Here is a 24,939-nt window from a genome sequence, read left to right as displayed (position 1 = left end):
TTGCACAAGTGGACAGCACTGTGGCTTCACAGCGCCAGGGTCCCAGGTTTGATTCCCCGCTGGGTCACTGACTGTGGGGAGTCTGTACGTTCCCCCTGTGTCTGCGTGGGTTTCCTCCGGGTGCTCCGGTTTCCTCCCACAGTCCAAAGACTTGCCGGTTAGGTGGTTTGGCCATGATAAATTGCCCTTAGTGACCAAAAATGTTAGGATGGGTTTTTAGGTCACGGGGATATTGTGGAAGTGAGAGCTTAAGTGGGTTGGTGCAGACTCGATGGGCCGAATGGCCTCCTTCTGCACTCTATGTTCTATGTATTCACACACAGTACTATGCATTGTTTTCAGGAAATGCAAACTTTCTTGTGCTAAAGATGCAACAGCAGATATCCAGTCAAATTGATAGTGTGAATCGGAGGGACTGTATTATTGTCCCCCAAACGCATTATCAAACTTGCTGTCCTGTTTAGAAGAAGATAACCAGTTATCTGACCCGGAGCCACAAGATTTTTATATTTTTTGAATGAGGTGTGAGTATTGCTGGCTAGGCCAGCGTTTATTTCCCATCCCGAATTGCCTTCCAGGAGGTGGCTGTGAGCTACCTTCTTGAACCACTGCTGTCCTTGTGCTGAATACCACAGTGCTGTTAGGAAGGGAGTCCCATGATTTTGATCCAGCAACGTGAAGAAATGATAATATTGTTCCATATTCGGGTGGTGTATGGCTTGGAGGTATCTTGCAGGCAGTGGTGTTTCTTTTTTAAAAATTTTTATAAATTTAGAGTACCCAATTCTTTTTTTTTTCCAATTAAGGGGCAATTTAGCGTGGCCAATTCACCTAACCTGCACATCTTTGGGTTGTAGGGGTGAGACCCACGCAGACACGAGGAGAATACAAACTCTACACTGACAGTGACCCAGGGCCGGGTCCTAGGCGCCATGAGGCAGCAGTGCTACCCACTGCGCCACAGTGCTGCCCAGGCCGTGGTGTTTCTCTGTATCTGCTGCCCTCGTCTTTCTACATGGTAGATGTTGCGGGTTTGGAAGGTGCTGTTGATGGAGCCTTGGTGAGTTGCTGCAATGCATCTTGTAGATAGTACAGACTGTTGCCAGTGTGCATCAGTAGTAGCTGCATTCATCCACTTGTCTGCATGAATGCAACTCCACACTATCCAGAACAACGCAGCCCCGCTAGATTGACACCTCATCCACCACCTTCAATATTCACTCCCAATATCCACTCCCTCCACCACCGAGGCACAGTACCAGCAGCAGTGTGTGCCATCTAAAAGCAATTCACCAGGGGCCCTTTGACATCACCTTCCAAATCAATAACCTCTATCGCCTAAAAGCACACGGGCAGCAGATGCATGGGAACTCCACCACGTTCAAGTTCCTCCCCATCCTGACTTGGAAATATATCGTCGTCCCTTCACTGTCACTGGATCCAAATTCTGGAACTCTCCGTAACAGCACTGTGGGTGTTCAAGAAGGCAGCTCTCTTGGGCTTTTCAGGATGGGCAATAAATGCTAGCCTAGCCAGCAATGCCCTCAGCCTGTGCAGGAATAAAGAAAGAGGGTGATCATGTTATGTTTACACCCCTGTTGATGAAGTAGCAGTGGTGATGGAGGCCGTGGAGAAATCTTTGCTGTTTGCCAGTCATTGCGCTGCTGTTTGCAAAGCAGCAAGTGGCAGTGCACGCTGCCAAGGTGAAAAATACAAGTGACATGATGGAATTCATGAACAAATGTCTACATTACCGTCTCCCATCTCTTCTCAGACTCATTCTCAGCGCTAGCAGCCTCTTATTTGAATCCAGTGAAGGCCTTTGTACCTCAGATGCCCAAACTTCTCAAATCACTTTTCCCAGCACGGGATGAGGAGAAGAGGAGATCTGCCCCTCAACCAAATCTGCAGGTGAGAAACCTTAATTGTTTAATGACGTTTTCTCAAAATGGCAGGGAAAGGCAGAGGTGAGTAACCCCTTTTTGTTCAGCCTTACTTCACACTATTTATATTTGAAACAATGAGATGTCAATAAGACCATAAGACATAGGAGCAGTGTGCAAACTCCACAAGGACAGTGACCCAGGCCGGGATTGAACCCAGGTCCTCGGTGTCATAATATACATCCATGTGCATGATGGAGTGCAGACAGGCAGTGATTGACACACGGGATGACCAGTGAGCACACAGAACACAGCAGCCAATCACCAGACAGGACAAGACCACTATAAGGCCAGAGGGCACCACTTTTCCCGCTTTCATTTTTTGACCCCGCCAAGGAGACGAAAATATCCCCTGACGCGAGCCAGGATGGTATTGGGGCAGTGCTCCTCCAACGGGATGACTCCTCCTCCTGGGCGCCAGTTGCATATGCCTCTAGAGCCATGACGCCCACTGAGCAACAGTACCCTCAGATTGAGAAGGAATGCCTGGGCCTCCTAACGGGAATCGACAAGTTCCACGACTATGTGTATGGCTTCCCTAAATTCATGGTTGAGATGTACCACAGGCCATTGGTTCACATCATTCAAAAAGACTTCAATGACATGACGCCACGGTTACAACGCATCCTTCTCGAGCTACGCCGCTCCGATTTTGACGTGGTTTACACCCCGGGCAAAGAGCTTATTGTTGCAGATGCACTCTCCAGGTCTATCACCACACCGTGTGAGCAGACTGACATAGTATGTCAAATAGACGCGCAAGTGCAATTCTGTGCCTCCAACTTCCCGGCCTCTGATGAGAGGGTCATTCAGATTCGTGAGGAAACGGCCAGGGATCCTCTGATCCAGCGGGTGATGCGGCACCTCACGAATGACTGGCAGAAGGGACAGTGTCCCCAGTGTTACAATGTCAAGGGCGATCTGACGGTGGTAGATGGCATCCTCATGAAGCTTGACAGAATTGTGATCCCGCAGAGCATGCGAGATATGGTGCTCGGCCAAATCCACGAGGGTCACCTGGGGGTCGAGAAATGTCGGGGTCGAGAAATGTCGACGTCGAGCTCGGGAGGCAGTCTACTGGCCGGGCATCAGCCAGGACGTTGCCAACATGGTCCTCAATTTCCCTACATGTCAAAGATTTCAGCCGGCTCAGCCTAAAGAAACTCTACAGCAACATGAGATGGTGACCTCCCCATGGTCCAAAGTCGGTGTTGACCTGTTCCATGCCAGGGGACGTGATTATGTCCTCCTGGTCGACTACTTTTCCAATTACCCCAAAGTGGTCAGACTGTCTGACCTCACGTCGGTGGCGGTGATCAAGGCATGCAAGGAAACTTTTGCCAGACATGGGATGCCACTCACGGTGATGAGTGACAACGGCCCCTGTTTTTTCAGCCAGGAGTGGTCAGATTTTGCCCGGCTGTACAACTTTCGGCACGTCACATCCAGCCCCCACTACCCACAGTCAAATGGGAAGGCCGAAAAAGGGGTCCACATCGTCAAAAGATTATTATGTAAGGCTGCAGACTCGGGCTCCGATTTCAACCTGGCGCTGTTGGCATACAGAGCGACCCCACTGTCCACTGGGTTGTCTCCAGCGCAGCTTCTCATGAACCACACACTGCGGACGACTGTTCCAGCCATCCACATTCCAGACCGTGATAATTTCCCCGTCATACAGAAGATGCAGCAGTCTCGGGCCCAATATAAATCAGCATACGACGCTCATACCACAGATCTCCCCTAGCTGGTCCCAGTTGATCGAGTTTGTGTACAGCTGCCTGACGGTGGCTGGTCTGCCACAGCTGTGGTGGTCAAGCAAGTGGTCCCGAGATCATTCCTTGTTCGCATGGCTGATGGCTCTTTCCTCTGACGCAACATGCGGGCGCTGCGCAGACTTCCACGCCCGCCACCCGACCGTGATGTCCCACCTCGCACACTGCTTCCTCTGGACGCGCCCTGCCACGAGGCCACCGATCTACCAGCAATCCTGCCAACCTCTGCGACCACCGCATTGGCAGCAGTCCCGCCCATCCAAGCGCAGGCGGCCCCTGCTCCACCCTTGAGGCGGTCAACCAGAATTTGTTGCCCGCCACAGAGACTAAACTTATAGACTGAATGTTGCATAACCTTGTTATCTCATCGTTTTGACATCTGTACATATCGTTTTTTACTGCTTTATCTGCCCTATATCTGCACTCGCGGCACTTTCCCATGATAAGTTAGCATATTCTGTATATAGTCAAGTACATGTACACGTCTTCACGAACATGCACCTCAATATTTATTTCCTGAACACAAACTTTTTTAAAAAAGGGGGGGGAGAGATGTCATAATATACATCCATGTATATGATGGAGTGCAGACAGGATGACCAGTGAGCGCACACAACACAGCAGCCAATCACCAGACAGGACACGACCACTATAAAGCCAGAGGGCACCAGTTTTCCCGCTCTCTCGGGATCCAGCCTCTGAGACAGTTGGAGCTCGTGAGCAGCAGCCAGTGCAAACACCATGTGGTAGTCAGTTAATCTGGTCAGGTTAGCCTCAGGTCTCCAGTTAAGTCAGCATAGTGTCAACCCACAGTTAAAGTATGTATGATAGTTAGATGTTAAATAAAATCATGTTGCATCTCATCAAATGTAGGAAGCCTGTCTCTCTCTACACTGCATCAAACGCAGTCCACATAGGCCCAGCCTGCCCAACACATCTCGTGGCACCATGAGGCAGCAGTGCTAACCACTGCGTCATCGTGCCACCCTGGATTTTACATTTTTTAAAATTTAAACTGTGTCATTGGCAGTCTGGGGATTTGGGGTTTCGGCCTTTATTGATCGTGTAGCACATAGTAACTGATCGATGTTTCTCATCTGTAGCCTGTTCCTCGAATCTTGGTGCAACCTGATAATCTTGAAGATGCTGCTGAACAGAATAAAGTCGTAAGTATAATCTTAGATTTGACACGGCTAAGTCCTACAATCGGGATGTATTTTTGACAGCTGTTAGATCTTCGTGATTACATTTATTGCACAAGATCAGAAAAATCAATGTCTTCCAAACGTCCCAATACGTGTATGCGGCGCACTCAACAACTTACATTTATATAGCACACCTGAAAAAAGTGTCTAGTGCTTTTGAAGGCTGAAAGGTGGGCAAAGCATGATTCATAAGGGGTGGGGGGGGGGGAAAGAGAGTTTTCTAACGATGAAATGGAGACATGAGCAGCAGTTGAAAATGAAAAGGACTGAGGGAGTCAGCTAGGATGTTAGGCTGGGGAAGATACTGGTGTGCAAGACCAAGGAGGATTTGAAAGCAAGAACAAAGTTCTTGTGTTTACATTTTTGTTAAGTTGTTGCTGACCCGTTGCCCAGGATATTCTGTATTGAACTTGTATGTGGACCTTGTTGTGGATAATTGGCTACTCGCGTTGCTGCACAAAAACAGTGACTGCACTTCAAAAATAGTTTATTGTGAAGCACCGTTGGGATGTCCTGAGGACTCTAGAAGTTGCTGCATAAAAGCAAGTTCATTGCCTGTTCAATATAATTATTTATTTTGAAAATTAATTTTCATTGATTTCAGCTATTTAAAAGGTATACTGCTTAGATCAAGGATAAACTGCGAAACTCTATTCTTTTGAAAGATATTTTTAACCCTAGTTTTGCTCACCTTTCTTTCGCGCCTCCCTTTTCACCTCCCTCGTTGTGTGTCCCCTGAGGTATCTTCCTCCAGCTAGGATGACGGCGAAGGACATACCCGATTCATGATTTCAGCATCGCAGATACTTGATGGGCGCAAAGTAGAGATGTTTTCGGGTTGGGGGGGTAGGGAGTAGTGAAGAGAGGAGGTGAAATGCACTAACGTTTTTGCTTTGCCAAACCGTGGTGTTTCTGTACGTTTTCATCAGGCTCACAAAGAAAAAGAGAAAGTGCCTTCCGCTTCAGTGGTGATAACAAAGCCTACACACCCTGCAGTGATGGGCTCGGAGACTGCAAGTTCTCCTTCAAAAAATGAGCCAGTGGACGCAACCAGCCGTGAAACCCCAGGAGAGCCTCAGAGCCCTTCGAGCGAAGCTTCTAGTGGATATTTCTCGCACAGTGTTTCTACAACAACCCTCTCCGAAACCGCTATGGTGATGAGTGCCGATGTTGGCACACCCCCATCCAATTGGACCACTGCTGACAAGGACACACCCGCCCAGTTTCAAAATCAAAGCACGTTGAGTGGTGAGAGTTCGATGCAGCTGAACGCTGATATGAAATCAGGTTCCTGCTTTGCTGGACAAGCAGCCAATGAGTCTCTGGACATGCAACATCAAACCAATCAAGTGAAAAGTGATGATCTGCCGATGTCCCGTGAAGGTGCACGTCAATTCCAACTGCAAACTCCAAGCAAAGACACAGGGAAGGATTGTGGAAGCTTTCAGAATCGATCACCAAACTCTGAGGTAACAGCAGAATCTGCACATGAGACAACGACAGCAGAATCAGAATCCAAGGAAAGATCTGTGCCCGATAACAACTTCCTTTCCTCTCAGACCACCGAACTGCCATCAAACACAACAGACAGCACTAATATGTCCAACCAGATGCCCGCCCTGCCATCCCTCCAAATCAACGACCTAAAAGGTTTGTCTCCAGTACGGACGGCAACCTTGGTATTAAGTGTTTCTAAGCCTGAGTCGAAATCCAGTGCAACACAGCCCAAAATCTCAGCATCCAATCCCTTCAAAATACAAAAGGTAAGAACATCCGAGTTGAAATCTTTCACTGGCATCTTGGAGGATGAAAATGCGTGGCAAGATTCGGAAGATAGTCTTGAAGACAAAGAAGCACAATGGGACTCTGGGGCCTCAGGCTTGGCCACATTGGAGGCAGGTGCTGATTCTGAGAGACCTGTGACTGTAAGTACAAAGGTTGATGATGATCATGAGTTATCGAGCGAAAAACTTGAAATTATTTCAGATTCTGAGGAAGCTGTTGACATCGTTCCCGAATGGCTAAAAGAGGGGGAGTATGTCTCAGTTGGTACGAACAAGATTGGTACAGTCAGGTATATAGGACCCACGGAGTTTGCTGATGGAATTTGGATTGGAATTGAACTGAATGTACCAGCAGGTAAGAGACTGAGAATTGATTTGTGGTTTTATCTTTTTTAAAGTTGGTGTTAGTGGGTTTAAAAATACCTTCACCTTAATTTCAACCCTTTGTCTCATTTAATTTATAATTGGTTTCTTGAACTTTGAGTTGATGCTTGATTGTGTACCACGCTCTTATTTCTAATTTGCTGTTTTCCTTCAGATTTATTTTCTTCTCAGCTTCTGAGAAGTGCTTCTTTATTCAGTGGCTTGTGTTTGATAATTGATTGCATTTGCCCAAGGTATAAGCTACAAGCTGGTTTGTAGAAGGTGAGTTTTGTCCAGCCAGGTAACAAATAGAGAAATATATTAATATGGTCATGGGGCGGCGCAGTGCTGTCTCACGGCGCTGAGATTCTGGGTTTGATCCGGTCCCGGGTCACTGTCCATGTGGAGTTTACACATTCTCCCTGTGTCTGCGTGGGTCTCACCCCCACAACTCAAAAAGTAGTGCAGGCTAGGTGGAGTGGTCGCGCTAAATTGCCCCTTAATTGGAAAAACAATAATTGGGTACTCTAAATTTATATATTAAAAAAATATGGGTACATTGAACAAATGGTTATTTACTATAATTTTGTCTATTAATCATCCGCAACCAATAAGTAACCATTTTACTTCTGGGTCCAAGTCGCACACCAGCATTTGAGTTCATAAACAAATAGTTCAACACTCGGCAAATGTGGCATTGATGTGTATCCTAGCCTTTGGATCGGACATCGCAGATGTTCAGGTGGATGTTAGAGCTGCAGTGGAATGCTGTTTGGGCTTGCAGCACAGGAGAACCGTGGCTTCTTATCTCTAAAACCCCCACTTTGCTTTCTCGCCATTGCCCCGTATCTCCTTTCACTTCATAGATCTGTCCATTCTCTCCAAATGATACAGTGGTCTCTGCCTCAGTCACTCTCGGCAAAGTGTTCCATTGTGCTATTTATTATCTCTCTGCGCGAATAAATTTTTCCCACCTGATTTCTCACTTTGGTGATGATGGGAAGATGGATTTCTTCATCTCGGTGATATTACAATCTTGTGCTCCTTTGTTTTGAAACAACCAGGTTATGAATTTAAAGAGCGAAGAATGACTTTCATTTTTTCTGAGACTGGCTGGTGGTAACATAGTGATGTTGTCACTGAGGGCAGCACGGTGGCGCAGTGGTTAGCACGGTTGCCTCACGGCGCTGAGGTCCCAGCTTCGTTCCCGGCTCTGGGTCACTGACCGTGTGGAATTTGCACATTCGCCCCGTGTTTGCGTGGGTTTCGCCCCCTCAACCCAAAGATGTGCAGGCTAGGTACATTGGGCAATTTAGCCCCTAAATTGGAAAAAGTGAATTGGGTACACTAAATTTAAAACAATATATATTGTCACTAGACTAGTGTTCTAGCGACTCACGGTAATGCTCTGGGAACCCAGGTTTGAATCCCACCATGGCAGATGATCGAATTTGAATTCAGTAAAATTCTGGAGTTAAAGAGTCTAATAGTGACCATGAAAACGTTGCCGGTTGTTGTAACAACCCATCTGGTTCACTGATGTCCTTTCGGGAAGGAAATCTGCAGTCTTTTCCTGGTCTGGCCTACATGTGACTCAAGACCCACAGCGATGTGCTTGACTCTTTAAAAAGACTCTAAACAAGGGCAATTAGGGATAGGCGATAATAATAATAATCTTTATTAGTTTCACAAGTAGGCTTACATTAGCACTGCAATGAAGTTAATGTGAAAATCCCCTAAGTCGCCACACTCGGGCACCTGTTCGGGTACATGGGGGGAGAATTCAGAATGTCCAGTTCACCCAACAAGCACGTCTTTCGGGACTTGTGGGAGGAAACCGGAGCACCCGGAGGAAACCCACGCAGACACGGGGAGAACGTGCAGACTCCACACAGACAGTGGCCCAAGCTGGGAATCGAACCTGGGACCCTGGCGTTGTGAAGCAACAGTGCTAACCACTGTGCTACCGAAGACCACATCCCATGAACAAATTAAGAAAAAGTTCATTTTCAAGCGATCTTCTCCACTAAATAGAGTTGAGATGTAGATCAGGTCCACTTCTTTTTAAAATTAGAAGCAATTCTTTCTTGGGATGTGGGCATCGCTGACTAGGCCAGCATTTATTGTCCATCTCTCATTTCCTCGCTGGTAGTGGTGAACAGTCTTCTTGAACCACCGCAGTTCCTGTGGTGTAGGTACACCCACAGTGCTGTTAGGAAGGGAGTTCCAAGATTTTGACCCAACGACAGTGAAGGAACGGTGATATAGTTCCAAGTGGGGTTAGTGTGAGACTTAGAGGGGAACCTGCAGTTGGTGAGGTTCTCCATGCATCATCTGTCCTTGTTGTTCTGGGTGGTAGAGTTCACCGTTTAGAAGGTGCTGTTGAAGGAGCCTTGGTGAGTTGCTGCAGTGCATTGTGTAGATGGTACACACTGCTGCCACTGTGTGTTGATGGTGGAGGGAGTGAATGTATCAAGTGGGTTGCTTTTCTTGAATGGTGTTGAGCTTCTTGTGTTGGAGCTGCACTCATCCAGGCAAGTGGAAAGTATTCCATAGCACTCCTGTCTTGTGTCTTGTAGATGGTGAACAGGCTTTGGGAGTCAGGAGGTGAGTTACTCACTGCAGTTTCTGACCTGATCTTGATGCCATGGTATATTCTCACTCTGCGACTAGTTCAGTAGGTTTGCACTGAGTGCTGAGCTTGTTGCATTTGAGTGCTACAGTGAGAGTTTGGTGACTGAGGGAGTGCTGAGCTTGTTGCATTTGAGTGCTACAGTGAGAGTTTGGTGACTGAGGGAGTTATGTCAAAGAGCGTGAAGGGAGCCAGGAGTTTAGAGTACAGCTGACTGGAAGCAGAGTCGGAGGGCGGAGGTCCAGTTGGTCCACGGGGCAGCGAATTCTGTAGAGTAAGAGGGGATGGAGGCTAGGGCAGTTGCATGCTCCTCCTGTAGGATGTGGGTGGTGAGGGATACCACGGGTGTCCCCGCTGACTATACCTGCGGGAAGTGCACCCAACTCCAGCTCCTCAGAGACCGTGTTAAGGAATTGGAGTTGGAGCTGGATGAACTTCGGATCATCCAGGAGGCAGAGGGGGTTATCGAGAAGAGTTACAGGGAGGTAACCACATCCAAGGTACTGGACAAGAGTAGCTGGGTTACAGTCAGGGGAAAGAAAACTAACAGGCAGACAGTGCAGGGATCCCTCGTGGCCGTTCCCCTTCAAAACAAGTATACCGTATTGGATGCTGTTGGGGGGGATGACCTACCGGGGGAAGGCCCCAGCGGCCAGATCTCTGGCACTGAGTCTGGCTCTGGGGCTCAGAAGGGAAGGGGGAGCATAGAAAAGCAATAGTAATAGGAGATTCAATGGTATGGGGAATAGATAGGAGATTCTGTGGTCGCGAGTGAGACTCCCGAAACGTATGTTGCCTCCCGGGTGCCAGGGCCCGGGATGTCTCGGATCGTGTCTTCAGGATCCTGAAGTGGTAGGGTGAGCAGCCAGAAGTCGTGGTGCACATTGGTACCAACGACGTAGGTAGGAAAAAGGGTGTGGAGGTAATAAACAAGTTTAGGGAGTTAGGCTGGAAGTTAAAGGCCAGGACAGACAGAGTTGTCATCTCTGGTTTGTTGCCGGTGCCACGTGATAGCGAGGCTTGGAATAGGGAGAGAGTGCAGTTGAACACGTGGCTGCAGGAATGGTATAGGAGGGAGGGCTTCAGGTATTTGGATAATTGGAGCGCATTCTGGGGAAGGTGGGACCTGTACAAGCAGGACGGGTTGCATCTGAACCAGAGGGGCACCAATATCCTGGGGGGGGGGAGGTTTTCTAGTACTCTTCGGGAGGGTTTAAACTAATTTGGCTGGGGAATGGGAACCGGATTTGTAGTCCAGCAACTAAGGAAGCCGATATTCAGGACGCCAAAGCACATAGTGATGCAGTGGGGAAGGTAACACTGACAAAGGAGAGTACTTGCAGGCAAGGAGATGGGTTGAAGTGTGTATACTTTAATGCAAGAAGCATCAGGAATAAGGTGGGTGAACTTAAGGCATGGATCGGTACTTGGGACTACGATGTGGTGGACATCACGGAAACTTGGATAGAAGAGGGGCAGAAATGGTTGTTGGAGGTCCCTGGTTATAGATGTTTCAACAAGATTAGGGAGGATGGTAAAAGAGGTGGGGGGGTGGCATTGTTAATTAGAGATAGTATAACAGCTGCAGAAAGGCAGTTCGAGGGGGATCTGCCTACTGAGGTAATATGGGTTGAAGTCAGAAATAGGAAAGGAGCAGTCGCCTTGTTGGGAGTTTTCTATAGGCCACCCAATAGCAGCAGAGATGTGGAGGAACAGATTGGGAAACAGATTTTGGAAAGGTGCAGAAGTCACAGGGTAGTAGTCATGGGTGACTTCAACTTCCCAAACATTGAGTGGAAACTCTTTAGATCAAATAGTTTGAATGGGGTGGTGTTTGTGCAGTGTGTCTAGGAAGCTTTTCTAACACAGTATGTAGATTGTCCGACCAGAGGGGAGGCCATATTGGATTTAGTACTTGGTAATGAACCAGGGCAGGTGATAGATTTGTTAGTGGGGGAGAATTTTGGAGGTAGTGACCACAATTCTGTGACTTTCACTTTAGTTATGGAGAGGGATAGGTGCGTGCAACAGGGCAAGGTTTACAATTGGGGGAAGGGTAAATACAATGCTGTCAGACAAGAATTGAAGTGCAGAAGTTGGGAACATAGGCTGTCAGGCAAGGACACAAGTGAAATGTGGAACTTTTTCAAGGAACAGGTACTGCGTGTCTTTGATATGTATGTCCCTGTCAGGCGGGGAAGAGATGGTCGAAAGAGGGAACCATGGTTGACAAGAGAGGTTGAATGTCTTGTTAAGAGAAAGAAGGAGACTTATGTAAGGCTGAAGAAACAAGTTTCAGACAGGGCGCTGGAGGGATACAAGATAGCCAGGAGGGAACTGAAGAATGGGATTAGGAGAGCTAAGAGAGGGCATGAAAAATCTTTGGCGGGTAGGATCAAGGAAAACCCCAAGGCCTTTTACACATATGTGAGAAATATGAGAATGACTAGAGCGAGAGTAGGTCCGATCAAGGACAGTAGCGGGAGATTGTGTATTGAGTCTGAAGAGATAGGAGAGGTCTTGAACAAGTATTTACAAACGAGAGGGGCCATATTGTTGGAGAGGACAGTGTGAAACAGACTGGTAAACTCGAGGAGATACTTGTCAGGAAGAAAGATGTGTTGGGCGTTTTGAAAAACTTGAGGATAGACAAGTCCCCCGGGACTGACGGGATATATCCAAGGATTCTATGGGAAGCAAGAGATGAAATTGCAGAGCCGTTGGCAATGATCTTTTCGTCCTCACTGTCAACAGGGGTGGTACCAGAGGATTGGAGAGTGGCGAATGTCGTGCCCCTGTTCAAAAAAGGGAATAGGGATAACCCTGGGAATTACAGGCCAGTTAGTCTTACTTCGGTGGTAGGCAAAGTAATGGAAAGGGTACTGAGGGATAGGATTTCTGAGCATCTGGAAGGACACTGCTTGATTAGGGATAGTCAGCACGGATTTGTGAGCGGTAGGTCTTGCCTTACAAGTCTTATTGACTTCTTTGAGGAGGTGACCAAGCATGTGGATGAAGGTAAAGCAATGGCTGTAGTGTACATGGATTTTAGTAAGGCATTTGATAAGGTTCCCCATTGTAGGCTTGTGCAGAAAGTAAGGAGGCATGGGATAGTGGGAAATTTGGCCAGTTGGATAACAAACTGGCTAACCGATAGAAGACAGAGAGTGGTGGTGGATGGCAAATATTCAGCCTGGAGCCCAGTTACCAGTGGCGTACCGCAGGGATCAGTTCTGGGTCCTCTGCTGTTTGTGATTTTCATTAACGACTTGGATGAGGGAGTTGAAGGGTGGGTCAGTAAATTTGCAGATGATACGAAGATTTGTGGAGTTGTGGATAGTGAGGAGGGCTGTTGTCGGCTTCAAAGAGACATAGATAGGATGCAGAGCTGGGCTGAGAAGTGGCAGATGGAGTTTAACCCTGACAAGTGTGAGGTTGTCCATTTTGGAAGGACAAATATGAATGCGGAATACAGGGTTAACGGTAGGGTTCTTGGCAATGTGGAGGAGCAGAGAGATCTTGGGGTCTATGTTCATAGATCTTTGAAAGTTGCCATTCAAGTGGATAGAGCTGTGAAGAAGGCCTATGGTGTGCTCGCGTTCATTATGAAATGAAAATCGCTTATTGTCACGAGTAGGCTTCAATGAAGTTACTGTGAAAAGCCCCTAGTCGCCACATTCCGGCGCCTGTCCGGGGAGGCTGGTACGGGAATCGAACCGTGTTGCTGGCCTGCTTGGTCTGCTTTAAAAGCCAGCGATTTAGCTCGGTGAGCTAAACCAGCCCCATTAGCAGAGGGATTGAATTTAAGAGCCGTGAGGTGATGATGCAGCTGTACAAAACCTTGGTCAGGCCACATTTGGAGTACTGTGTGCAGTTCTGGTCGCCTCATTTTAGGAAGGATGTGGAAGCTTTGGAAAAGGTGCAAAGGAGATTTACCAGGATGTTGCCTGGAATGGAGAGTAGGTCATACGAGGAAAGGTTGAGGGTGCTAGGCCTTTTCTCATTAGAACGGAGAAGGATGAGGGGGCGACGTGATAGAGGTTTATAAGATGATCAGGGGAATAGATAGAGTAGACAGTCAGAGACTTTTTCCCCGGGTGGAACACACCATTACAAGGGGACATAAATTTAAGATAAATGGTGGAAGATATAGAGGGGATGTCAGAGGTAGGTTCTTTACCCAGAGAGTAGTGGGGGCATGGAATGCACTGCCTGTGGAAGTAGTTGAGTCGGAAACGTTAGGGACCTTCAAGCGGCTATTGGATAGGTACATGGATTAGGGTAGAATAATGGAGTGTAGATTAACTTCTTAAGGGCAGCACGGTAGCATTGTGGACAGCACAATTGCTTCACAGCTCCAGGGTCCCAAGTTCGATTTCGACTTGGGTCATTGTCTGTGGAGTCTGCACATCCTCCCCGTGTGTGCGTGGGTTTCCTCCGGGTACTCCGGTTTCCTCCCACAGTCCAAAGATGTGCAGGTTGGGTGGATTGGCCATGATAAATTGCCCTTCGTGTTCAAAATTCTATGATTAACCTAGGACAAAAGTTCGGCGCAACATTGTGGGCCGAAGGGCCTGTTCTGTGCTGTATTTCTCTATCTATATATATATATATAAGAACAAAGAAAAGTACAGCACAGGAACAGGCCCTTCGGCCCTCCAAGCCTGTGCCGACCATATTGCAAGGAAAGGCCTTTCTTCCAAGTGTCCTCACCATCTCCAGCATCAGTGCCCCTGACTTATTATCCTGCCATCGTCCTCCATTGCAAACTGTGGGAGGTGCCCGTTTGTCTGACGGACGGATCCCCCTCCCTTCCACCTTCTCTGCCACTGCAGAATTCTCACTCTGCGACTAGTTAGTCCGACTTTCTCCAAAGTCTCCTAGGGTTAATTTCCTCACTTGGGGCCATGGAGTTTGGTGAAATGGATGCAACCTCCAGAATGCTTACAACAGTGGCCAGGGGTTGTACGCTAACCACAGCAGTGGTCAACATCACTGTAATGATGGTGCAGTGCCACCAGAGAATGATGGGAGGGGGCATTTTCCCCGCTGGATTCCCCAAAGAGTGGGAATGGCAGCGCTGAGCAAATTCACATCCCAAATATTTACACAGACTATTTTACTGATCTTTGACTCAGGTCAGAACCCTCAGAATGTTCCAACAGCTCTTCGTCCCTTTTTTGTTGAGATCTAGAAGGAACGGGAGTTCATGCCCTTGAGGGAAATGCCAGCAGCACAGGTTGGAGAATAGTGTGGGACCAAGGAATTTTTCTGTTACTGTCGTCTTAGACATCTGGGCCCAGTCTGCCCTCAACATCCCCACGTCCTTTTGGTATTTGTGGAGTTCCCAAATTGGCCTCATATGCCCTCTGTGATGGATTGGCACATGTCAAGCATCCCCGGCGCAGAGAGTCAACTGTGTCCGTCTCCGAACCCACAACACAAGACTAGTTTTGCTTTTACACAGAACTACACTCAATAGGCTAACTGACCTATACCTCTATTTCCTACATAGGCTAGGCTCGGGAGGGGGAGAATCAGAGTGCAGGCAGCCACAGGATGGGTGGGTGCCAAGGCGGGCTGGTTAAAAGGCCCCCACCTTAACCCTCCCCCACCCGGCTGGTCAATGATAATCCCCCAGGACGTGAAACTCCTGTTCCTGTGTTCCTTTCATTCTGTTCTTCCAGAGGACAGACCTGGGAGTTGACCTGCTTGGGGCCAGTGCAGGCATCAGCCAGACATTATATTGTGCAAGAGTACCTTATGGAGGGAGGCTGCCAAGTTATTTAATAGCCCTGCAGTGATGGTGAGGGAATTAAAGAAGCCCCTCTTTCTTATCACTGTGTCACGCCTCCCTCCATCTTTTGTGAAGCTGTTTAATGTGAGATAGTTAAACATTGCATATCTAATCATGGGCTAGATTTTGGGTGTGACATAAAATTTGGTAAGAAAACATCTCTGACTTCCTTTAGTAATGGTTGAGCCCTGCTCACAGCATTCAAATAAACCCACTTCTGAAACAGCTCAGCATGTTATGTTCTAATTGTACTAGTTTGTAACCGCTCTTTTTGTAACCTAGTAAACTCTCCAAATCCTTTCTCTTCACTGGGTTGAATCACAATAAGAGGAATTTAATCAGATTACTTCAATTTGCTTTTTGAATCTTTCACAATTTGCTTTTATTTTGTTTCAGGAAAGAATGACGGTTCAGTTGGTGGAAAGCAGTATTTCCGATGTAACCCAGGCTATGGAGTGTTAGTCAGGCCGGACAGAGTTTCGAAAGCCACCAGCACTGCAAAGCGGCGCAGCGCTGGCCTCCGTCAGTCAGCTGTGACTTCAGAGAATCGCAGGAGTGGAAACTTCTCAAGGTCCAACCCAAACTTATCAGCTCTCACTGCGCTTGCTAAATCTGAAGGCGGAGGGGGGCTCCGAGCTGGTGACAGAACTCCACGAAAGAGTGAGCATAGGAAATCCTGGTCCGCTGAGCAAAAACCTTCCTGAGAATATAAACCAATGGACAGTGATGTTTGGAGCTGGTCATCCGGAGGAAACATCTTTAAGTTGGTACCTTTGCTGAATAACTTCCCCAACCTGAGGGGACCCATCCACTGGCGTACCCCACTCTTGTATTACCTTTTCCTCTTTTCATTTATCTTAAACTGTAATGTTGTTTCATTTTCCTCTTTCAAACTAGAAGATAATCAACCAGCATCTTATAGTGACAATCATCAGTTGGGCTTGTGAATTACCGGGCATACATTATAAAATATTTATGGTTCACGTGGGGGCTCTTGTATTGGCAAAGTTTGACTTCACGATTCAATCACATTGAGTTGCCTCCAATTCTCCTTTTTTGGAATCGAATGTGTTTATGCAACAAAAGCTCTCTGTTTACTGCAGTGTGGAATCACAAAAGAATCATGTACACGAGGTATGCTTGATGGCAAGCATCTGAAGATTTGCATATTCATTTCCTGTCCCTTTGACATTTGTATAGTTGCAGCAATTTAATTTCGCCAGGAAACACCACGGTCTCTGGGCGGGCTTCAAGCAGTTCAGGGAGAAGAGCATTTGCATCATCCACTCCTTGCTGAGTGGTCTGAGCTCAATTTTGAGGGCAGTCCTGCATTTCTTTCCTTCCAACAGGACTTGCAGGCAGCTTGCTGATGTAGCGAGGGAGCGCAGGGGCCGCGATGCCTCAATGAAACACGTATCTGCCTGGGCTGACTATGTGAAAAATGCCTGGAATGGGACTGAATTTTGCTGCCATGGTCGGGACTGTCACTGCCTCACTCGCACCAGTGGAAGCACACCCATCACGGCTCAGAAATCTGTGTTTGCCACCTTTGTCAGTAATAGTGGAAATTTTACGTTCCTGTGAAATGCAAACATATTTTAACAGGTCTTTTGGAATTCTGAGGAATATTTTAAGTAATGTGCAGGCTCCAAACATTTGGGGAAGATGGGATTTTCAGCCACTTGACTACTGTTCAACCTGGGTATTTTGTTTGACTGTACGGTCTGGGGTACAGGCTGTGGCAGCAAATGTGGACGGAAATGGCTGTGACAAAAGATCTGCCTCACCAGATCGTTTTCATTGCTCAGAAAATATGCATTTTATAAACTATGCAAATGTTGGTTTGATTAGCATTCAAAAATCTTATAGAGAAATGGGTGCTAATTCAATTGGGACTGGTGCACAGAAACAAACCTCCCTGATTTCCCTAGAATTCTTAACAAACATGTAGTGGCCACAATGTGGGAGGAAACATTTCTGCTGCAAGAGGAATGAGAAGAAGCCTTCACTTTGTACTCTCTCATGTTTCTAAAGCTCTATTTCTTGATGTGTTCTCAATGGGCAAAATAATACTTCTAAATAAACATAGCATTATAAACACACGGTTGAGAAGATGCCCAAAAGGAGAAGAGACTTGATTAATGGGTTAGGTGTAGAGCCTTTGTCGGACCTGGGAATGGAAAATTTGTGAACTCCTTTGTGGAATTGAACAAAAGAAAGTGGGAAGGAAGCCAACAAGCAAAGTTTAAGTCTGATGTGTTAGCTAATGGTTAATATCTATAACCGGCCTTGCAGTATCACTTCCCAACTCTAGTGGTCTGTACCTGAAACTGTAACGTGTCCTATTAAGGATATATCGGTGTTACACCTGCTTTGTATTTACAACAATTTCTGTTTTTACTGTACAATTTCAGCAGTTACTGTTTTCTTGATTCTGATGTTTAGATTTACATCTTGAACTCTTGAATGTAGAGTAAGTAGTCTTACAACACCAGGTTAAAGTCCAACATGTTTGTTTCAAACACTAGCTTTCGGAGCGCAGCTCCTTCCTTCAGCTGAGGAAGGAGCAGTGCTCCAAAATCTAGTGTTTGAAACAAACATGCTGGACTTTAACCTTGTGTTGTAAGACGCCTTACTGTGCTCACCCCACTCCAAAGCCGGCATCTCCACATCTTGAGTGTTGGGCAGCCACTGGAGCAGTGGTTTATTGATAAGTAACCCCTGCTCTAATTACTGGCAATCAGCAATTCTTGTTGTTTGCCACGGTCTGAAGTCTCCCTACCTGTGTTGGAGTTGAGGGGCGAGATTCTCCGCAAATGCGGAGAATCGTAAAGGCTGCCGTGGGACAGGCCGTGACCCACGGCAGACTTCACGCCCACTTCCAGGCCCGATTCTTCCCCCCCCCGGGCGGGGCTAGGAGCGCGGCCCCGTGCGTCACGGCGGCGCGGCCTTGACGACAGTCGTCAAGGCCGCACGTCAAGCGTCACGGCGGCTTACGCGGCCGATGACATTGGCCGCGCATGCGCAGTTGGCGTCTTTTCCCTCAGCTGCCCTGCAAGACGTGGCGGCTTGATCTTGCGGGGTGCCGGAGGGAAAAGAGTGCGTCCGTTACGGACGCACGGCCCGCGATCAGTGGGCACCGATCGCGGGCCTATGCCCCCCTTGGCACGGCCGTGGTACTGCTGTGCCAATCGGGCCCCCAGATGCCCCAAACGGGCATCTGGCACCCGTTTCACGTCAGCAGCGAGCAGGTGTGTTTGCTGCCGTGTTGAAACGGGCGTAAAGGCCCGGCCGCTCGGCCCATCGGCCTTGGAAAATCGCCGCTCGCTGTAAAAAACAGCGAGCGGCGATTCGTGGCGTGGGTCGGGCGTGGGGGGGGGGAGAATAGCGGGAGGGCGTGAAAAATGTCGGGAGGCCCTCCCCTATTCTCCCACCCGGCGTAGGGGGCGGAGAATCGCGCCCGAGATTTTGGAGCAGAGGGCGTTACTATGTGCTCAAACACCTGAAAAAAATCCATTAATTGCTGTGGTTCCTATAATTTGTCATGGAGCAGAAACCTTGTTGGGGGGTGGGGGGAGTTGTGGACACAGGAGATTTGAGCATGGAGGAATATTCTACTATTTTGCTTCACTTCCTCTTGGGCATCAGGGAATATCTATGCATATATACAAGTGCCTCTCATGAGATTTAAATAGGGGGGTAGATTATACACAGTCAGCAGAGGGATCTTACTTGATGGGCTTTTTCCAGTAGATTCATATCTTTTCCTTGTGAATTATAGCTGGAGACTTTTATTTCATGTGAAGTCCTGTGCTTTGCTATAGCCTTTCCTGTAATTGTGGATTTTATTATTTTGCTCAATGATTGACCTTCTCCTCTGAGTGTTCAAATGTCATATGCACTACTTGAATGCCTCAAACTGACTGAATTGTTGAGCTTGATGAATGGTACTGTGTGAGAAAGATAAGCCTGATTATTTTCTTGCATTTTTAAATCTTTTTGAGGGGAGGTTGGAAAGGTGAAAAACCAGTCTGACAGCATCTGTGGAGAGCGAAACAGGGTTAACGTTTCCAAATCAAATATGACTCCTCTTCAGATTGATGACTCGGGCAAGATGGTTTGATTTATTTCTTTTTAAACCCAATTCCAGTACAGAGCTTGTTTGCCAAATTGACAGCTGTGTATAAACGCACAACCAGTTGTTCTTTGAATAGTTGAGGTAGAACTTTGAGACCTGAATTCTGTGATTGTGTATTATAGTTTTATCTGTGGCCTGATAGGTCCCTTTTTACGCCCCCGCACATGTAAGCCGCTCCTGAATGGAATGGGACTGTCATCATGCAGTTTGTTTAAAATTTGTAGATTGGGTGTTTTTTTTAATCACAAGAAAGTTCAGCCAGTGGGCGGCACGGTGGCGCAGTGGTTAGCACTGCTGCCTCACGGTGCTGAGGACCCGGGTACGATCCCACATTCTCCCCGTGTCTGCGTGGGTCTCACCCCCCCACAACCCAAAAGATGTGCAGGGTAAGTGGATTGGTCATCCTAAATTGCCCCTTTAATTGGAAAAAAATTAATTGGGTACTCTTAAATTTATTTTTAAAGAAAGTTCAGCCAGACGCAGTTCTAAAAAAGGCACTTGGACGCTGATGGTGAGAGCATGCATATAATAGTACCAACTTAGAACTGAGTGCACACCTAACCTCGTGATTATGGTTCACAAAGTGATGATTATAGTCTGAACATAGTAATGAAAACTGATTACTCCACGCACCAATCTGCCTTGTAACCAGCTCTTCACCTCGGGTGGAAGGGTGGAGAAAAACAGCCATTGTAATACAAAGTATAAGCATCTACGGGTATATTTTCCAGCCAGCCCCTTTCCTGTCTGCACTTATACTAAATTAACGTAGGCTTTTTTAATACAGCGGTTCAATTAGAGTGAATGATTTTGCACCTGTATTTTTCTTTCAATGTACACACAAAAAATTTGTACATTTTAATTATTTGTACAATAAGAGTGTCAGGCAGAATAATATCCCTCGCCCCCATTCTTTCTAGGTTGGGGCAATGAAGATTGTATATTGTAGGCCAACAAGGTTATAAGATGCTTATGTAAAGTTTGCATCTTCTCCAACTTTGTCTGCTCTGCAAGCACCTATAACATCGTATGAAACTGAGTTTTTTAAACTGGATTTCAAATTTTAATCACAAAATTAGCATTTTCCATCATTTAAAAATGATGTCTGAGCATGTAACAAAATATTAATCAAATGTACATTCAAACCTAACTCAACCTTTCTGTTAATATTTTAAAATTTTGTATTTTTTTTCTCTCGCATATTTTCCTTTACATCCAATCCAGATTGAAATATATTTTGTGTATTAATTGGGATCAGTAATTACTCTACAGTTATTGGTGTACAGGAACTAAGTTGAGGTTTTAATATATCTAGAGTCTGTTTTGTGGACAATTTTATAGTAATTGTGTAGGCTGATGAGCTATGCTTCACAGCATTACTCGTGGGGATTTAAAAAATATAAATTAAGCTAAATCAATTTTTACTTCTTGGCAGGCGGGAGAAAGAAATCTTTGGCAAGTCATCATGTACAGAATTATCCTGCCCACCATACGGATCATGTAAGCCGACAATGGCCACATTAAATCTCGCAAATGGTGTTTGACTTGAGATACAAGTAATTTTATTTCATATGAAGTCCTGAAGATTACTTGTTGGCAATTAAAATGAGGTATTATTTAGTCATGTGTGTTGTTCCAAGTAACGTCCCAGAATGGCGTTCAGTCGGTGCAATTGGAGGCTTCGGTTGGCACAATTGATTGTTTTGCACATCTATGATTGACATTTGATTAATGCAATTAAATAGGTTTGTACCAGGAGCAAATCTGTGAATACTTCCCATTAGGTATGTTTGATATAATGTGTGCATTAAATAGACATCCTGCTTTGCTCAGGATACTTTTGCCTTATTCCTTCTGATAAATAATGTTGCCGCTGAAGAAATGGTTTCCAAGTGAATTGGAGGAAGATAATGAAGAGGATAAACTAAGATAGCACGCAGGATGAAATTGTTCTTGTCAATCAAGTTTAGCTGTATTTGAATCGAAGCTGCTGAATTAAATTGGGATACACTCTTCTCTCGCTCCAGCGTATCTGAAGTGGGTCTGGTACAGATCAGAATGGTTCCCCCTTTATTAAAATGGCAATGCAACCACATGTTTTTTTAAAAAAGTAACTTAGTAAAGAGTTTCTCAATATAAAAAGATGTTTTGCCACAGGTCATCCACTTTCTTGGCACTTGTGCACTAATTGAAAAGTGTTGAGCTCCGCACCTCCTGATGTCCTACAGAACCGATAGAGAGGCAGAGCTAGCTTCCTAAAAAAAAAGAAAAGATTCCAGTGCTAGCTTAACTCAACATTTTTCTTTTGTCACGGGTTGAGATATTTGAAGTGATGGATGAGAGCAGCCAGTAGAATATTTGATTGCAGTAGTAATTTTGTTGCTTGATGTACTATGTTGTGTAATTTGCACTGTGCAATCTTTCTGAAAGACCAGAAGGATGGCAGTCATGGAAAACGCTGCCTGTTTCCCATTGTTCTGGACTTGTCCATTGCGGCTATATTACCTCTTCAGTGCTGCTATGAAGTGTTTTTGGTGTACACATGAGAATGTGAATGCAAGCACGCAGCTCCAGAGCTCCCTTTGCAGCTGGCCAGTCACTTGTGTAGTGCACTGTCAGTAGTATAGTGACCACACATGGCAGAAATCAAGTTACTGAATAGTAACACGTGACTGTCAGCTAATTTGTCATTTTAACCTGCAATAGGTTGTGGCTGGAAATAGGCTGAGTTTGGCTTTTATTCGTGAATCAAGTATCGACCGATGTGATTAGAATGTGCAGGAGCTGTGGAAAATATGGAAAGCACAAAGTCAGTAACACCAGGTGCCTCGGTTTGAAGTTAATTTTTGTAAGTGTGTTATTTTTTTTTGTGCTCTACTGCCTGGTTTTGTTCCGTGTTTATATTACACGAGTATGTGAATGGTTGGTAGTAATTAATTCGACCTATGTAGCACTTGTCACACAACTGCAAACTCTTTTTAGTTGAAAGGGAACTCGCCTTAATTTTTAATAATTGCAATAATGACTGCTCAGTATCTGTGTCCTTGGAGTTGACGTGCATGTATTTTGGATTCAATTAATGTTCTAAATATTGGGTACACATTAAAAAGTGTTTGGGGCGATGTGACAATACGCTTTTAGAAGACTCTGAACATAGTCATTATGATAAATCTTTAACCCAATTACCAGCTCTCGATCTGCGAATGTACCCAGGATATCCTTCGAGGTCCGTACAACAGGGTGTAAATGTTAATCTTTCAGGAGCAAATTCCAAACCAGCAGAGAAAAAGAGTTACTAAAAGGGTCATCACCAGGATAAAGTGGGAGAGTCAAAAGGCAAGAGTTCAATAGACACTACTTCAAGGCTGGATGGTTTAGACTGAGGGAAAAGGTTTCTAATGTTTCTGCATGGTGTCAGTGCAGTAGTAAACACCTGTCCACAAGTTGTAACAAGCAGACAGAAAATAAACTAGTTGGTGTATTTGTTTTGAACTGACACTGGTTTAAGAGTATTAGGTCCAAACATTGCATTTTTAAAATGTAAATTCTATTTTATGAAATATGGGAACTATAAGGTATGTAAAACAAACCAGGTGTCTACTCTACAATGTTACAATTGTACTTGTGGCAGTCTCCATGCGTCAGGCTCAGTTAAAATACCAATCATTTATTTATATTTGCAGCTCTGCGGAGCAGAAATGTACCATATTTGTTTTGGGATTAATCATATAATAAATGTGACCATTAAAAAAAAATTCTTAACTACTGAAACTGAATTCCTTTTATGTATGAAGAAAACACTGTCCTTCAAGTTTCCAACTGAGACTCAACAGGTCATGTGGAGCCCAGTAGAAGTTTTGACTGAACACTAATTGCTGTTTGCTATCTGGTGGGAAGTGGAGTTCTGTCACTGGTTGGTAATCTGTACATCCATCGAGTTTGTATATAAAAAGCACAATGCAAAAAATTTGAATGTAAGTAATTTTGAATGTGTATTTAAGGGCTCAATGAAATCCAAAGGAGTCATCTTGGTGTCAGTTGTATACTTAATTATTCTGTATAATAACACTGCTTGTTACTTCTGGCTGAAAAATGAGCAATAAAAAACAAATTAATGTACAAACTAGTGTATTCCTTGGTTTTCTGCCTATTGTACTCATTAATTATTTGATGCTGATGTAACCATGGAACTGGCTTGCAGCCTCACAGCGCCGAGGTCCCAGGTTCGATCCCGTCCTTGGGTCACTGTCCGTGTGGAGTTTGCACATTCTCCCCGTATCTACGTGGGTTTCGACCCCACAACCCAAAAACGATGTGCTGGGGCGGTGGTTTGGCCATTCCAAATTACCCCTTAATTGGGGGAATAAAAATAATTGGATAGTCTAAATTTACTTTTAAAAACCTGTGGGATAGGGAAATCCAGAGTACTGCTTCAAGATAAAGTTTAAACAAAGTACTGCAGATACTGTAAATCTGATTAATAAAACACAATGCTGGATTCACTCAACAAACCTGCCAGCATTTGTACAGTCATTCTTTTTCTTTTTTATAAATTTAGAGTAACCAATTCATTTTTTCCACTTGGGCTATTTAGCATGGCCAATCCACCTAGCCTGCACATCTTTGGGTTGTGGGGGCGAAACCCACGCAAACACGGGGAGAATGTGCAAACTCCCCCACGGACAGTGACCCAGAGCCAGGATCGAACCTGGGACCTCGGTGCCGTGAGGCAGCAATGCTAAACACTGCGCCACCGTGTTGCTCCTACAGACAGTCATTCAAACGAAAAGCCATTGACCCGTGACAACTGATGAGAAGGTGCGGAGCTGGGTCAGAATGGAGGAGAGTTTGTGCAGGGGGTCGGGATTGAAAGCACGAGCAACAGCGCCGCTCCCGATAGGCCCAGGGAAATACTCAGGGAGTCCGGTAATAAAAGCTTCATTGAGAATCTGGAGGCAGTTTCACTAACACTTCGGGTTGGGGACAGGGTAAGAGAAATGCTGATTCGGGGGAACCACAGATTTGAGCCATGGAAGTTTTCGGAAATGGGAGGAGAAGGGGATTAAGACGCTAAAGGATTTGTTTCTTAGGGGCCGATTTGCAGGATTGAGGGAGCTGGAAGCGAAGTATGGGCTGGAGCAGGGAGAAATGTTTAGATACATGCAGGTTCGGGATTTTGCCAGGAAGGAGATACAGAACTTCCCGGAGGAACCGGCCTCCACATTGCTGGAGGAGGTGCTGACGACAAGGGGACCGGAGAAGTGGGTAGTGTCAGCAGTGTACGGAGCTATTTTGGAAGAGG

General features: G+C 46.0%; 1 protein-coding gene across 1 annotated transcript in view; it reads left to right on the top strand.

Moving 5' to 3' along the window:
* LOC119976058 (kinesin-like protein KIF13B) overlaps positions 1 to 18,014 on the top strand; it is a 216,246-nt gene extending 198,232 nt beyond the window's left edge. The window contains 4 exon segments of the mRNA XM_038816183.1: positions 1,775 to 1,911; positions 4,822 to 4,884; positions 5,853 to 7,062; positions 15,896 to 18,014. Coding sequence (XP_038672111.1) covers positions 1,775 to 1,911; positions 4,822 to 4,884; positions 5,853 to 7,062; positions 15,896 to 16,203 — 1,718 coding nt within the window. The 3' untranslated portion in view covers positions 16,204 to 18,014.
* The last annotated feature ends 6,925 nt before the right edge of the window (positions 18,015 to 24,939 follow it).

The sequence above is a fragment of the Scyliorhinus canicula genome, chromosome 1, assembly GCF_902713615.1.
Source record: "Scyliorhinus canicula chromosome 1, sScyCan1.1, whole genome shotgun sequence".
Lineage (NCBI taxonomy): Eukaryota > Metazoa > Chordata > Chondrichthyes > Carcharhiniformes > Scyliorhinidae > Scyliorhinus > Scyliorhinus canicula.
The sequence above is the reverse complement of the archived record's forward strand: the minus strand, read 5'-3'. Positions and strand labels throughout refer to the sequence as shown.